Raw genomic sequence first — 16,669 nt, 5'->3', positions numbered from 1 at the left:
GCCACGATGTACTGCGAGGAGGGTCGGATGATGAGCAGCTCGATCCAGAGCTTGAGGAAGGCGGGCAGCGAGCCGTAGACCTCGAGCATATAGGCATAGTCCCCGCCCGACTTGGAGATGGTGGTGCCGAGTTCGGCGTAACAGAGCGCGCCCACGATAGAGAAGACGCCGCAAACGGCCCAGATCACCAGCGCCAGCCCGGGCGAGCCCGCCTCCTTGAGCACACCAGTGGGTGTCACGAAGATGCCCGAGCCGATGATGGTGCCCACGATGATGGCCACGCCGTTGAGCAGCGTGATGTTGCGCTGCAGGGCCACACCCTCGCCCCCCGCGCCCCCCGCAGAATATTTTTATATACTATAGTTTACTATATTATATTGTAGTTATTTGCGTTTCTGTTTTTCTTTCAATTATATGTATTTAAAGATTTTGCGCTAAGCTGTTGCAGTTACGTTTATACATTATTTGTGCCTGGACCCCGCCGCCCACGTGGCCCAAACGCCACTCGGTGGTCCGGAGACCCACCTTCGCCCCAGGCTGGAAGCAGGCGGTGTCGTCGGGCGAGCCTGAGGCCAAAGCTAGGGAGGGTGGGCTTTAGGGGGACACTGGGGCTCAGAGGAGGCCTGCCTGCTCCCGCAGAGCGTCCAGGCCCAGTGGGGCGCGGGTTTCTGTCCCTGATGGGCGGCGGTAATAGAGTCCCCGCAGTCTGCTCATCCGGGACCTGGGAGGTATGAAGAGCATCGAAACGGCCCCTCCTGGGAGAAGTTCGTGGTCCTGCTGGGGTTCGGGGTACTGAATCACTGGGCCGAGTGAGCGGAAGAAATTCCCATTTTGTCCCAACAGGAATCTCCGTGCCAAAGAACAGTGTTCAGGGCATACAATTTTGAAAAGCAGTGACACAAGTTTTGGGAAACCTGATATTTGCATAAGCTCAGTTAAATGAACAAAATGGGGGATTCCAGAGGAAGCACCCTGAAAACTGTACCCCCAAATCTCGGTTGGAAATTCAACGAAGTTAAAGGCGGACTGCAGGTGAAGGGGCTTTATCCTGTTATTCTTGAAGAACGCAAGAGGCATCTTAGGTAAGAAGGGCTGCCAGGTAGCCAGAGCGAGGTCAGAAGTCAGAGGGAGTGCAGGATGACGGTCACTCCAGGCCTGGGAGCAAGAAAGACATACTTGCTGATTAAATTGACTGTGAACTGGAAAAGAACTTGAGTCCCTTCTGGGGGAGTTTAGCCAAGGCATGTCATTCTGGACCTTCTGCACCCTGATAGAGCGCCCCCCACCCCCTCAGCATGCCAGTTATTCATCTGCAGTGTTAGAACCTTATTCATCTGCAGTGTTAGAGCCGAGTGAACTATTGACAGCCGGGGGGGTCACACAACACAAATATTAACTTGCAAGATGTTGTCTAAATTGGTGGCTTGGGATAATAAAAAAACAATCTCTTCATTCTTGTTCTTTCCACTGTTCCTTCAGAGGGTGCTGCTTGGCAGGAGGCGAGGTTGCAATGGCCAAGCAAACTTAGAGTCCTTATTGGGTACCAGGCACTGTGCTGAGCCCTTGGAATGCAAATTCTTGCTTAATAGAGTAGGTGCTATCATTAGAGCTATTTTGTAGATGAGGAAACAGACTTAGGGAGTGATTTAATTTTGACCAGTAAGTGAGCTGGAACTCCATCCTTCTATGTGTACTTTTAGTCATTCTGCCACCCTTCTTCCTGTGGCTTATTCACCTCCAGACTGTTGTTAAGTTTTTGTCATTTATAGCAGCTAAGATTTGAAAATCTCAGGATGGATTTTGGTTTCAAAAGGAAGGGCACCATTTGGCAAAGCTCTAAGGCCAGGTCCCAAGACCTCTGCCTGGCTTCATGCGGCTGACACCTGCAGGGGCCACTGCACTGGGCTCCAGTGAATGCCACCTCCAGCAACAGAGAGAAGCAATCAGTAATCACACATGAAAGTGGTAAGCTAAGGGCCCAGAAAGCAGGTTAGAAGGAACCAGGATAGCCCAATCCTGCTTTCCTGGAGTAAAAATTAACAGGGAAAGTGGAGAGAATGCATGTGCACTTTAAATGTTGGTCCCTGCGGGGTTCTTGGGAAGTTGCAGGAGATTTTAATAGCTGGAAGGGTGACAACATTCCAGAGTGTTTTTAAGGTCTCACAGGACCCCAAGATCCCACTGTTGATTGGTTTTTATATAACATCCTAGATTTCCTTCTGCAAATTTGCTTTGATATGTATCTAATTTTACTGATGCAAATTGAATCAAGTACTGAGAGCCTTGCCTGAGATCCAAGACTTAAAATCTTAGCAACGAGTGCCATCTACTGGACGAATTATTGAGGAGCTTTTTGTTCATACACTAGTCAGTAATTTATTGAAAATCATGTCATTCATTCTCACCAAGGCTAAAGGGGAAAATATCTTGAACATCTCTGTAGGGGGAAGTTTGAGAGTTTCCATCAAAAGCCTTAAAATCGTGTGTCCTGTCTAGCCAGTAATTTCACTTTTAGGAATTTCTCTAAGGAAGTAAAGGGTGTTCTGTGTTTGGGCTATGTACATGGTTGCTTATTACAACTTTAGTCAATAATGGATATAAGCCAAACGGATTTGGTTTGGTAAACGTTGTTATATCCGCATGGTGAGATACAGTATGATCATTAAAAATCATCTTTGCTGGAAAACTATGTCCGTGAGAGATCATGAATGGAACAATGGAGTGTAACACTCCAAGGCCCCACTTGGTGCTCTGGCTGAGCTGGGGCCCCCAGTGCATTTCTGAGATCTGGGAAGCTGCCGTTTTGTAGGAGCAAGCCATTCCTCTTTCTCGGGTGTGACTGGCCTTCTGGGGAGGAGCGTTTCCCCTTGGAACTGGAAGGATTGGTTTTGGAGAAGCTGAACTGCCCTGGAGGAAAACGTCATGGCACTCAGGCAGGCAGACCTGCATCTGCTGTAGGTTATAACCCCCTGAGGAAGCCTCTCTCCCGTTTGGAGTCTTAGAGGCTTTGGGGCCGCCTGAGGAGAAAAGAACCTGTCACAGGCCCTCCACTTGCCAGGAGACAGGTTGGAGGTTAGGCCAATGTAGTAGCTGCCCTTCAAGCTTGTTCTGCCCACTTTCTGAACTCTTTTTTTTTTTTAATTTTTAAAAATGTATTAAAAAATAAATCATTTTATGTTTATTTATTTATTTTTGGTTTGTTTTTGTTAATTTCCACCCCGGCATATTTTTCCATTGATTTTTAGAGAGAATGGAAAGGAGAAGGAGAGACAGAGAAAGAGAAACAGTGATGTGAGAGAGACAGATGGATTGGTTGCCTCACACATGAACCCCGACCAGGGCTGGGGATCAGATTGAGCCTGCAACTGAGGTACATGCCCTTAATCAGAATTGAACCCATGACCCTTCAGTCGGTAGGCCGACGCTCTATCCACTGAGCCAAACCAGCTAGGGCTGAACTCTCAACTGTTATCTCCAAACCTTCAGGGAACTTCAGATTCCTGATGGCAAAATGTGGACTATAGGAAACGGGGAGTGGGGAAAATGGTGAAGGTGGTCAAAAGGTACAAACACCCAGCTAGAGATAAATAAGTCCTGAGATGTAATGTACAGCGTGGTGACTATGCTGTTGGCAATACTGTAGTGTATGTTGAAAGTTGCTAAGGGTATATCTTAAAAGTTTTCATTACAAGAAAAAAAAGGTAAGTGATAGATGGTAACTACACTTATTGTGATGATCATTTTGCAATATAAACAAATATGAAATCATTAGATTGTACACCTTAAATTAATACAATGTTTTAAAAATATGTTTTTATTGATTTTGAGAGAGGGAGGAAGGGAGAGGGATAGAGAGTTAGAAACATCGATGAGAGAGGAACATCATCAATCAGCTGCCTTCTGCAAGCATCCCTGCTGGGGATCAAGCCCGCAAACTGGGCATGTGCCCTGACCAGGAATCAAACCTGTGACCTCTTGGTTCCTGGGATGAAGCTCAACTGCTGAGCCACACTGGCTGGGCTAAATGAATACAATTTTATATGTCAATTATATCTCAATAAAACTGGGAGGAAAGGAAATGGGGAGGGGTTTTATGGCAGCAGTATAAACCATGGGCTTGGAGAGAGGTTTTCTGAGTTCTCACCTGGGTCCCACTGCACATTAGCTGAAGGAACTTGGGCAAATCCTACCCCTCTTTGGGGCCTGGTTTGCTTGTTTTGAATGGGAATAGTAGCACCTACTATAAATGAACTAGTATGTGTAAAGCAGAACAGCATGTGTCACAAAAGAACTCAATAAATAGTAGCCACTAGTGGTAGTAATCTATATATATAAAAGCCAAGCAACGGGAACAACCGGAACAACCAGTCACAGTGATGCGCACTGAGGCCGGCCAACCCACCTGATTGGGGGCGGGACCAGCCAGCCAACCTCCCAAGCCCCTCCCCCTGGCCGGCCTGGCCTGGATCGGCCCCCATCAGCCCCCCTCAGGGTGGGCTGGCCGGACCCCACCAGTGCATGAATTTGTGCACCTGGCCTCTAGTAGTGTCTATAAAATGGATACAGAATTGATTAAATATATATCAAAATGGTAACAGCAGCCATCTTCAGATGGAGGGGAGGTTACATACAGCTGGTCCTCCAATAACTTTGTTTCCTTATAGCATTGATGAGTTAAGGAACTTAAGTCTTGTTTATATCAATTAGCCTCAGATAAAACTGGGTTTGCTTCAAGTCACAGAACCTTTTGATGATGATGGTAAGTGAGGACTTAACTGTAAGATGTTTTTCTTTTTATAGTTCCCTATTGTTTATAAAATTTCTATGAGTATATACTCCCTTTACATTGTTAATCTGAAAGGAAATTTACCCACAGAACACAAGAGCAGCCTCATGGTCTGTCTCCTCTTCCATTCGAGCTGCACATTATTCCCACCTTGGTCTGCAACTCTTCCTTAGGGAGAGTAGGACTTCACGGAAATCTCCCTCCTGGTCATCTGGCTTCGTCTCTGACTGCTATTTGTAGGGGGCGGGGGGAGGGGGGCAAACTGATGTTTTTGGCCTTGGGAAAGAAAAAAGTTTGGCCCCCTTGCCCAAGGAATGCTGAATAGCCCTAGAAATCTTTAATTAGCAGAAGTGGATTGAGTTTCACAAATATTCCAAACAAAAGCCATCTCCAGATGTGTTTCACTTAAAGCAAGCCCATTGTTTCTGGAGGTAAATAAAAGTTACAAAACACGTTTAGAGTGATTTTCTGCCTTGCAGCCATACCCTTTGCTCTGATAGACAGTGGGATCACTTTATCTCACAGTTTAAAAGCCTTGCCTCCCACCCCCTGTTACACTGATCAACCTTGAAAATAAAATAGCTAGTTATTTTACCAGCAAAAACAAGTTTACTCGGGAATAACGAATGCAAATCAGGGCATGCAAACTATGGCAAAACACAGGCAAGCCCACCGAACAAAGGGAAACATTTTTTAATAGAGGAAAAGGAGGAAGTTGGACGGGGTGAATATGAGCAAAAGTCCATTGGAGAAAACCAAGAGTTCAGGGTGGTGGTGGCGGCTTCTCATTAGCTGAGTATGGTGGTTTCTCATTGGCTGGGCTGTTGCTGGGCAAGAAGAAAATCTTCCTTCCTCCACCCTGTTTCTGTGAAGTAAGCTTCTTGTCCCAGTCTGTAAAGTTAGTTGCGATGGGTGGTACATGTGTAAGAGCTCCCCGTTCAGGGGACTCCACTTGGAGTGAGGTTTTTCTTTATTTTTTTTTTTCACATACTCCTCAGTTAACTCTGCTTTTACAGCTAACTCAGAATTGCACTTACTTAAATGCATGCAGAACGGCGAGTGGCCCGGCTTTAGAAGGAAGCTTGAGCAGTGGATGGTGTGTCAACCTGTGCTTCAGCTTCCACATCTGTGCAATGGGAAGTAATAGCACTTGCTTGAGGTTTAGATGAGATAATGCTGATACAGCACCTCACAGAGCAACAGAACAGAGAGGTTCACAGCTTGCCCTCTCCGACTGGGTTAACTTGTGTCATTGTTCTGTCTCCTGATAAGCACCCACAATAGAGCAGCACGGTGGTAGAGAGTTGAAAAGGGAGGAGAGTAGACAATTCTTTGCTTTTGCAGAATGAGTTTTCTTGATGCTCAAGGTTGTGGTTTTAACGCCCCTGCAGAATTCAAGAGTGATGGCCTGAGTATTTAGAGCCCTATTAGATCTCTGCTCTTCTTTTGAACTCATTCTTTTCCCCAGAAAGTATGTACCTGATAAATCATTGAAATGGAAGCCTGTCCGCCTTGTTCCCATTGTGTGGCTGCCCTGCTAGGTTTGTTCTCAGCCATGTGGGAGAAATGTTTGTGTTCCTTTCACGTAGCGAGTGTCTTTTTTTTCTTCTGGAAATTTGTTTTTAAAAGCCATGCTTTTATTGTGCTCAGCTGTTCGTTTTTCCTGTCTGCATGCTTGAAAAGGTGGGACCGCCCTTAGCCATATCCTAAATTAGGTTCTGTTTCCCAGCAGATGTTAGTGCATAGTTGAGGGTTGGGAACAAGTGTTCCCAGAATGTGCCACCGAGGCATGCAAATTATTTCAAACTGAAATCAGTTAAGGCCTAACACACTGAAGCAGAATTGTTTTTACCTCCCCCTTTTCTTAAAGCCATTCAGATAGGAAAACCTGCTTCAGGAGGGGAACCTAGTCAGTCGCCCTAAGCGTTTTCACCCTAGCGTTAGTCAGGAAACCTCCAAGTTTCCGAGTTGCCTAGCGAAAGTTTACCTGCCATGTGTGTTCAGCTCTTCCTCAAGTAGCTGTCAACTGCCCATTCTCACTCTTGAAATCTAAGACCACTTTCCTCCCTTTTCTCCATTGTCCAAAATTTCGTATATGCCCAATGTTGCCTCACTGTCTTTGGAATTTTCATGCTTATGTGAATTCCCTCTGTGCATGTATTAAAAATTTGATTTTCTCCTGTTAATCTGCTGTATGTTGTTTGACTCATTCAACCAGCCAGCAGAACTAAAGGGAACGTTTCCACAGCTGCGGTAATTGGCCGAGCCTGGCTGGCTCCGGGGCCTGCTGATCCTGAGCGGTCACGTAAGTCTGCCGCGGAGGGGAGCATTGCTTTCGTTTGCCTGGTCACCCTCTCTCGTCTTTTTCTGCAGGGTTCCATAGAAGTTAGAAGTGGGGAGAGTCCTTTTTCTCTCTTCTAAACTTAGATTGGCAGGAAATATTTATGAAGGTTTTCTTTATTGATCCTTTTCTCCGAGAGATGGTCTCCCCCGGGTCTGGGCTGTTTGGTATCAGAAGGAAATACGATGGGAATAGAACACAGGCAGAGACTCCCTGTCAGCTGTCGTTCGAGCCGGCCTCGCAGGCTGGGGCGTTAAGCGGTTCTCTCCAGACAGGTGTCTTTCAGACAACCTTTGCTGTGGGTCCCAATATAAAAACCGATTTTCCTTTCATTTTGTTCTATGTCCTAAGACCTTGGCTTAGTGACCAGTGAATATATTTTCTCTGGTCTCACCATCCAGAAGGTCTACTTACAGGGTGCACCTGGTGGCTGTGGACTAGGGTCTCTTTGTCCAGCTGTGCCAGCTCTCTGGGGAGTTTGTCATAAGGGACCCCAGGCCATAGGGGCCTGTGTTGTTAAACCTTTGTTAATTGTTAGTGCTGGAAAAATCTCATTTTAGTAGAGCCTGCCCAGTGCCACAAATTAGCAGTTTGTGGCCAGAGGCTTCTCACATTTTGTGGGTGACCCGAGATACCGTATCCACTACACACCCTTGCCGCCTATGTAACGAAGGCCTGTGCTCTCTCTGACTTTCTTTGGGAATGAATTTTCGGATCATGGAGGCTACACTATGAGCCACTCCAAGGGCACCTGTAGTGTCCCTGATAAAACTTACCCTAAGCCTGGGAAGTTAACCCTGGGTCTTTCCATTACAAGGTTTATTGGAATGCGTCGCTATTGGAATAAATATACTGATGAGGATCCTATTCATCAATGGGCAGATTTTGAATTGGAGAAACTTCTATATTTAAAACAAATTTGAGAAAATTCTCATAACCAGCAACTGCCTTGCTGGTACTTCCGGGAAGGTCAGAGTGACAGGAGAACACACAGAAGCATGACACCTGGCTTAAAAGGTCCCTTAATAAAATAAAAGAGCAGAAGTTAGATTCAGCGCAAAAATTAAAAACCAAATCTAGCGTGCATTCTCTTCCTCCCACCTGTACTCCCCTTTATCCACAACTCCTTGTCCCTGGCGGTCCAGTCTTCTGGCCTAAATGCTCCTCCACGCCTCACTCCAGCTCCCCAGTCAGAGCCCTTCCATCCTAAATAGCCCCTACCTTCCCCATGAGACCCCTTAAGTGCCCAGTTGCCTGTTTTATCTTCCCTTTCTTTACAAGACTTACAAAGGGCACTCGGGCCTGACCTCCAGGCTGATGGGTGGCCTGGTAATTTGTATAATTGCTGAAAGTCAGGAAGGGCAGAGGGCTCACTCTGCTGTCCCCTCTGATTTCTCCTGTTTCCCAGGACTTCATAAACAGGCTTTACCAGCTTCTGCTATTCATATGCAATGTCCCTTGAGGATGTATCCTGCACCCCTGTCCCCACCACCAAGAAGACATGTGCCCTTGATGGCAGCCCATCTTTTAAATCCTCTGAACTTTTCTCTCAGGAGATCTGACAAAATTCAGAGAGGAATTAGAAAGATTAATAGCTACTCATAAGTCCACGACAGGGGTCTTGATTGGCTGCTAAGGGGGGTACTTGCAGCCCATGATTACACAATAACTATCAGACAGGCCAGAGGACCACTGGAGAACACCCCGCAGAGGGGAAACAGATGGCCAGACCCTCTGCCGGGCCCTCCTGCAAATGAGCATGAAACGGTTCCACGAGAAACTGACATTCAAGGGTTTCTAGGAGTGATGACGGAGGGCTTTCCTCCTAAAGAGAGTTGGTACAAGTTGAATCAGGAGAACATCCAAAAGCACCTGTTGGACATTTTGCAAAAGCCTTTCAGAGACACACTCACAGCTCCGAATTCTTTCCAGCATTCAGTTCTCATTCCCAAGCTTTGGAGATAATGGATTGGAAAAAGCAATCTTCAGTCTCGGCATGGTAATGAAACAAGAGTTCAGTGCCACTCTGCAACGTCAACAGCTTAACCTCTGTGGTTCTCCAAAATCACCACGCCCTAGAAATGCTGACGGCCCAACAAGGGGGAGCCTGTCCAGCCATCGGTGAAGACTGTTGCTTTCATGTAAACCAAATGAGACTGGTGGTGTGTAACTGAAATCTGTGAAAAGAAAGAATTGATACTTCCCATCAGATAAATGAACCTCAGACACTTCATTAGACTGACAGCCCCAGGAATGGGGGGCTGGTTTAATGGGGTGTGGAAAACGTGCTCCCATTGGTTCTTTTCTGTTTGTTTCTCCTCATGTGCCCCTATGTTCTTTTCTCCCTCTGCAGCTCCCTCACCACTCAACTAGCTCACTTGTCTGCACAGCCACCAGCTGGTTTGGACATGCGACACTGCTAGGGAGTTTCAGAGGAGGGAACTGTGGGCGTCCGGAGGGCGTGTCCCCAGAATGTGCCACCCTGGCCGGCAGATGATTTCTCACTGAAATCAATTAAAGCCCTACAAACTCAGGAAGAGTTCTTTACTTCTACTTTTTCTTTCTTTTTTCTTTTTTTAAATTTTATTTATTTATTTTAAAAACAAATGTATTGGGGTGACATTGATTAATAGGATCATAGAGGTTTCAAGTGTACATTTCTATGATACAAGATTTGAATATTGTACTGTGCCCACCACCCATAGTCAAACCATCTTCGGTGGCCATATATTAGGCCTCCTCAACCCTCTGCTTCCCCTTTTTCTTAAAGAGATTCAGATAGGAACTTTGGCATCATCACCTTTAACATTTTCTCCTTAGCATGGGGAAGACTCCAGGAATGTTGACTAGATTACTCCCCGCCTCCATCCCATTGTTCCTGACTTGCCCAGCAAAAATTTACCTGCCAGGTATGTTCAGCTCTTCCTCAAATAGCCATAAGTCACCCATTCTTCCTTCTGAAATGTAAGACCCCAGTTCCCCTTTTCTTTGTTGTCCAAAATGTCATGGTCTGGTCAGTGGTTGAATGAGTGTTGACCTATGAACCAGGAGGTCATTGTTGGATTCCCGGTCAGGGTACATACCTGGGTTGGGGGCTTCATCCCCCGTGTGGAGCATGCACAGGAGGCAGCCGATCAATGATTCTCTCTATCCTTGATGCTTCTATCTTTCTCCCTCTCCTTTCCTCTCTGAAATCAACAACAACAAAAAATATTTTTTTAAAAAGAAAGAAAACTGGAAAAAATGCAACAAAAAAATGTCATGCATACCCAATGCCACCTCACTGTTTTTGGAATTTTCATGCTTATGTGAATTCCCTGTGTGCAGGTATTAAAATTTTGTTTTTCTTTCCCTGGCTGGTTTTGCTCAGTGGATAGAGCATCAGCCTGCGGACTGAAGGGTCCCAGGTTCGATTCCAGTCAAGGGCACATGCCCAGGTGTGGGTGAGGGCTTGATCACCAGTAGGGGGTGTGCAGGAGGCAGCCAATCAATGATGTTCTCTCATCATTGATCTCTCTCTCTCTCTCTCTCTCTCTCTCGCTCGCTCTTGCTCTCGCTCTCGCTCTCTCTCTCCCTTCCTCTTTAAAATCAATAAAAATATATTTTTAAACATTTTTGTTTTTCTCCTGTTAGTCTGCTGTATGTTGTTTGAATTATTTGACCAGCCAGAAGAACTAAAGGGGCAGGAGGGAAGGCTCCCCAGCACCAACAAGGCAACCACATACTGAGTGTTTAACTGAGCAAGGACTTACATATATTTTATGTCTTTATTCTCCCATCAACCATATTTAGATCTTATTAATAGTGCCTATTTGTGCTGGAGAACTAAGGCAGTTAGTAAGTTTAGTAAGTGGCCTAGCCCAGCTTCAGACTCAGGGTGGGCCTTAAATCATGGCTGCAATGCTGTGGCCATTAGGGACAGAAATAGAATATTGAGGACAAGCTATTAGTTGTAATAAATAATTATAAGAAATATTAATCATGCTATCAACCAAGGTTGTTTTGTTCTGATTAAAGAAAGCACATTCTAACCTGGCTGGGAGTTGCACGGTGGGACCTGGGAGCTCACCTAGACATGCTGTCTACCCTCCCCACCAGGAGCAGCCTATTGTCACAGAAAGACTAGCAACCTTATTGGGGAAAGGAAGCAATGGAGTCCCCTGCCCTTCGCAAACCCCCAGCCCACATGGCCTGTAATCTGTAACCATTATACCCATTCTTATTCCTTTTGCCTACTTCCTCATGTAATCTTTGTCTTTGTGCCCCATATAAGGAGCTGGCTTATGGGGAGGGGTAGTGCAGTGGATGACCTGCTGCTCTCCCAGGCTGCTGGCAGTATTGGAATAAATGCTCATATATGAGTCAACCCTGTCTCTGCTTAATTGGCTCAAGTAGTGACAGGCAGCCCGGACCCAGTGGTTGTCCGGTTTCATGGCCCCATGACTGTGCCTCTTACACAGGCAACCAGGCCACTGCCCTCCGGGGAGCAGACCTATGAGTAGCTGGGTTCTTTTGGTTGAATGAGAGTTTTATTTCAGCTGCTCCTGGTGGCTTCTTGCAGGTTCATTACCCTTCATTGGACTAAGCCCCCATCTTGTGAGAAAACGACTCCATGACCTTCCTTCACAGAATCTTCTCAGCTGCATTCAGATGCTCAGCCAAGTCTCCCAACTTTCTGCACTTCAGAGGGCAGTCATAGTGTCTGTAATCCAGGTGGAACCCAGAGCCCTGGGCATTTCTGATTAACGGTGGGAAGCAAAGTTGGAGGTTATAGAGCTAGATTTTTCACTTAGGGTCCTGCTACATTATAAAAAATTAAGGGGAGTTTGCCTGTGTTTGTCACTGGCTTATGACTGGCCCCTGTGAGGGTTATGCCCTGCTTCTCAGCTCTGTCCCCAGGCTTGGCCCCGCCAATGTGCTCCAAAAGGGTGCTCTGCTTCCTGAAGATCACGGGGAAGCAATAGTAGGAAACGGGTTAAGCATTCAGACCTACCCATCAGCAGATAGATGGACAAATAAAATGTACCCTCACCATACAATGGGCCATTCAACCATGAGAAGGAAGGAAGCACCGACACGTGCTACAGCATGGATGGGCTATGAAAGCATTGCATTCAGTGGAAGAAGCCACACACACGACATTGGGTGGTTCTGTTTATATTAAATGTCCAGAAATGGTAAGTCTAGAGAGACAGAAAGTACATTAGTGGTTGCAGTGACTGGGTTTCTTTGGGGTGATGACTTATTTTAGGTGATGAACTAGATAGTGGTGATGGTTGCACGATATTGTGGATGCACAGATGCCTCTGAAGTGAGTGGGACGCAAAGCCGACAGAGGCTGGGCAGAGCGAGTCCGGGCAGTCAGCTTGTGGCTGGAAGGTCAGAACAGATGTGATGTTGCTCTGCAGAGGCCCCACCAGGGAGCCTCCAGAAGGGGTCCTGCAGACGCTGATCTAAGCGTGCACATCGTCAGGACCCAGGGTTTCCTCCCTCCTCATGCTGGCCATCTCCAGGGCATTTGGTACCTTCTCTTTTCCTCAATCGTGGAGTGAAGGGCGGGAGCGAGGGTGATGAGGGAGCTCCAAGCAGCTAGTCACTCCTGGTGGCCAGCTCAGGCCAGAAGAAAGGAAGTGGCAAGGGCTGGTGAGGACCCCCAGCATCACCTGTCTTGTCCCCATTGACAATCCCATCCCACGTGGACGTGGCCATTGGTGGAAAGTTCTTGGCTGCCTCTGTTCTCAACCCCATGAGACTGGAGAGCTCCTGTAGGAGAAACCAGAGGGACTCCAGAGGAGCTCCTGCTCACTGTGCCTGATAGCTCTGAGCACCCCATTCTAGGGGGTGTTGCACAGGTCAATCCCTGGCACTCTGGCTCCCCGAGGCCCACTGGGCTACGCCTGCCTGCCGAGGGTCCGACCCAACCATTTCCATCTTCCTCCACTCAACAATGCATTTGCCCTTAAAAAAAAAATTAACGGCCTTTTGCCCTTTTTAGGTTCTGGAAGTGAGACGGATGGAGGTGGAAAACCAAGCTACGTACGCTTAATCAAAAGTGTAGCTCTCACAACTTAAAATGACAAGATTAAGTCAGAGTTACAGGGATGGAAGGTCTCTAGCCTTGATCAGATTTCCCCACCTTTCCCCCCCAAACCCTACCCCCAGCCTTCCAGGTGCCCTCAGGGCAACTCTTCCCTCTGTTCTCCTTCCACCAGACACGTGGCTTTATCCTCAACACTTCACCTTCTCACATATCCTACAGCCAGCGGGGCTGGACCACAGTGCAGATGTCTCCAGCATCCGACCCTCTCCCCACCACTGCTGCACAGTGTGGCTGGGCAGTTGGCAGCTCACCTGGGTCTCCCGTCTCCCTTCTGTAAGAGTACGAGTGAGCCGCGCTGCTCTGAAGTGTCCACACTGCCCTCGAGTGGAGCCCCACCTTTGAATGGTCCCCAAGGCCCCTCTGGACCTGCCCCCTGAGATTCCTCCCCTCTTGACACTGCACCTTCCTCACTTCATCGAGGCTACTCTGGTCTCTCTGCTGCTCCAGACTTTCCAGAAACCATGCCTGGTTTCTGCACAGCTCCCCCCTCACTTTCTGTAAGTCTTTGCTCAACCTCTTGGGGAGGCCATCCTGACCTGGTACCTGGCTCCCTGCCTCCAACCTGCCTTTTTCGGAGCCCTGGTCACCTCTAGCATATTCCACACTTGCTTATTTCACCCATCTCCTCGGTACTGTCCACCTGTGGGTGCAAGCTTCACCAGGGCCTGCGTGCTTTGTAGTTTCATCCACTGACATTTCCCATGTGTCTTGCACACTAACTGGTGCACACTGGTGGGACATTAAATTGGAGAGATGCTGTGTGCTTCATTAGGAAATACTGGAAAAAAATCAAGGAATATGTAAGGTGGATATATATGGAAAGCCTATTGTTTGACATCTCCACCTTTGATTTATGTTTATGTGTTCAGGGACCTAGAGCCCCTATAGGGTGGGCCCCTCTGAATTTCAAGAATTCATAAAAAGGATCAGAAGATTTCACTTTGCTTAAAAACAATTCCCCTATTTCATTGTTACTAAAAAAAATAAAATATCCCAAACTGACACAGGAAATTCTGATACAGAGAATACTCTTGACATTGAAAAAATACACAGCCTTAATCTTCAATGCAACAGTTGCTGAATATATTTTAAGTATGGCGGAAACAGAAGAATTTTTTTTCCTGTTGACATACATTTGAAGATTTCCATAGACATCTGAGCCAGGCATTCCCAGTGCTCAGCCTCAAGGGCAACTGCGTCCGTGTATTAGTAGATGTGAGGACAAGGTGACTTTCCCATTGAACTTGCTCTCACTGTGCCCTGAACTGCGGGCCGCATCCCGGCACCGAGCAGAGCGAGGATAGATGTGTGTGCACTGGGAAGCCGCTCTTGTCACGCTGTAGAGATCGGAGAGACCTGCGCTCTGCAGACATGGTTTTCAGAGTCGCTCACTCAGGCTACTTGGCCTTCCTCTCAGTTTTGGACACAAGGCCACATGCTACACACACCAGGTCAGGGTCAGGAAGTCAGATTTTCGAAGGGAGATTTGGAGCTAAGAGTTCAATTCTGTATTTCAGTAATGTTCACGACCCTACACCCGTGGTCGGCAAACTGCGGCTTGCGAGCCACATGCGGCTCTTTGGCCCCTTGAGTGTGGCTCTTCCTAAGCTTTAGGAGTACCCTAATTAAGTTAACAACAATGTACCTTGACTAATGAGTTTGCCAACCACTGCCCTACAAAATGCCCCCTACTGAGGCTCGTAACCCGGGCTGCTCCATGCTTTTCCATGCTTGTTCCATGCTGCTCCATGCCTGCTCCATGCTGCTCCATACCTGCTCCATGCCTGCTCCATGCCTGTTCCATGCCTGCTCCATGCTGCTCTATGCCTGCTCCATGCTGCTCCATGCCTACTCCACGCTGCTCCATACCTGCTCCATGCCTGCTCCATGCTGCTCTATGCCTGCTCCATGCCTGTTCCATGCCTGCTCCATGCCTGTTCCATGCCTATTCCACGCTGCTCCATGCCTACTCCACGCTGCTCCATACCTGCTCCATGCCTGCTCCATGCTGCTCTATGCCTGCTCCATGCCTGTTCCATGCCTGCTCCATGCCTGTTCCATGCCTATTCCACGCTGCTCCATGCCTACTCCACGCTGCTCCATACCTGCTCCATGCCTGCTCCATGCTGCTCTATGCCTGCTCCATGCCTGTTCCATGCCTGCTCCATGCTGCTCTATGCCTGCTCCATGCTGCTCCATGCCTGCTCCATACCTGCTCCATGCCTACTCCACACTGCTCCATGCCTGCTTCATGCCTACTCTGCGCTGCTCCATAGCCCTCCATGCCTGTTCCATGCCTGCTCCATGCCTGCTCCATGCCTACTCTGCACTGCTCCATGCTGCTCCATGCTGCTCCATGTCTTCTCTTTGCTGACCCACACTGATCCATACTTGCTCCCCGTCACTCACTTTCACACACATCAGTAGAATGGGCAGCAGCACAGAGGAGAGGGTGACTTCTCCTAGGGTGGCACCAAAGGAAATATCACAAAAGAGAAGGCACTTGAGTGGAGCCTGAATGGTAGAAAAAAGTTTACAAGCAGAGCCTGAAGCGGAAGGGCATTCCCAGCAGAGAGAATAGCATGGCCTCAGGACCTGAGGCGGAGTGCACACTGCCGGTTGGGCATGGCAAGGAGCACCGAGCTCTACAGGCTGGAGCGCCCCCTTCACTTTCGTCCAATGAATGTTTACTTGGTGCTGTGAGCATGTGAGAAGTGAGGGCACCACCCTCAGAGGGCTTACCTCCCAGCGTGAGAAACAGGCAGGGAACAGCTAACAAGCATGAAAACAAGCTAACTGTGGACAGAGATGAGTCCGGATCCAAGCAGTGAGGGTAGGGAATGGCAGGGCGGCCTGTGGCCAGCACAGAGGCTGAGGGGGAGATTGGGGGAGCCGGTGACTCGTGCCAATAGCTGTGGGGACAGCAAGGCAAGCGGGGAGCCCTGTGCACAGAGGTCAACATGGATGGGAGGAGCTTGTGCTCAATTCCAAGTGTAACAGGAGGCCTCAGTTTTGAACAGGGAAGCAGATAGACAAGTTGACATCCCCCCTCCAAAATCTCTGCACTGCTAAGAGAAGAATGGATTGGGTGGGGATGGGGAGAGGTTGCAGTGACTGGGTTAGAGCAGAAGGCTAGCGATATAAATTCCGGCTAGAGGTGGGGCTGTCTCGTGGCAGTAGCAGAGAAAATGGAGAACAGCGAGCGAATCTGGAGCATGCCATAGGGGTGGGGATCCGCCCACAGGACCCACTGCTGCCTGGGATGCTCGACTAGGGTGCAGGGAGTCATGAGGGGTTCCCCTAGGCTGGTGGTTCTCAACCTTGGCTGCACATTAGAATCACCTGAGAATCTTTTTAAAATCCTGATTTCTGAGCCTCATCCTCTGGAAATTCTGTTTCTTTGTTACTAATGTTGTGCTCCCTCCCTCCGTCCCCCGACCCC

At 48.0% G+C, this 16,669-nt stretch overlaps 1 protein-coding gene across 1 annotated transcript in view; it reads right to left on the bottom strand.

The window, feature by feature from the left end:
* SLC7A5 (solute carrier family 7 (amino acid transporter light chain, L system), member 5) overlaps window positions 1-15,511 on the bottom strand; it is a 52,438-nt gene extending 36,927 nt beyond the window's left edge. The window contains exons 1-4 of the mRNA XM_006762280.2: window positions 15,440-15,511; window positions 12,791-12,890; window positions 526-578; window positions 3-344 (exon numbers count right to left, since the gene is read on the bottom strand). Coding sequence (XP_006762343.1) covers window positions 3-344; window positions 526-578; window positions 12,791-12,890; window positions 15,440-15,511 — 567 coding nt within the window. The remainder of the gene's footprint in view (window positions 1-2; window positions 345-525; window positions 579-12,790; window positions 12,891-15,439) is intronic.
* Window positions 15,512-16,669: the final 1,158 nt, after the last annotated feature.

Source organism: Myotis davidii, unplaced genomic scaffold, assembly GCF_000327345.1.
Source record: "Myotis davidii unplaced genomic scaffold, ASM32734v1 scaffold77, whole genome shotgun sequence".
Classification (NCBI taxonomy): domain Eukaryota; kingdom Metazoa; phylum Chordata; class Mammalia; order Chiroptera; family Vespertilionidae; genus Myotis; species Myotis davidii.
The sequence above is the reverse complement of the archived record's forward strand: the minus strand, read 5'-3'. Positions and strand labels throughout refer to the sequence as shown.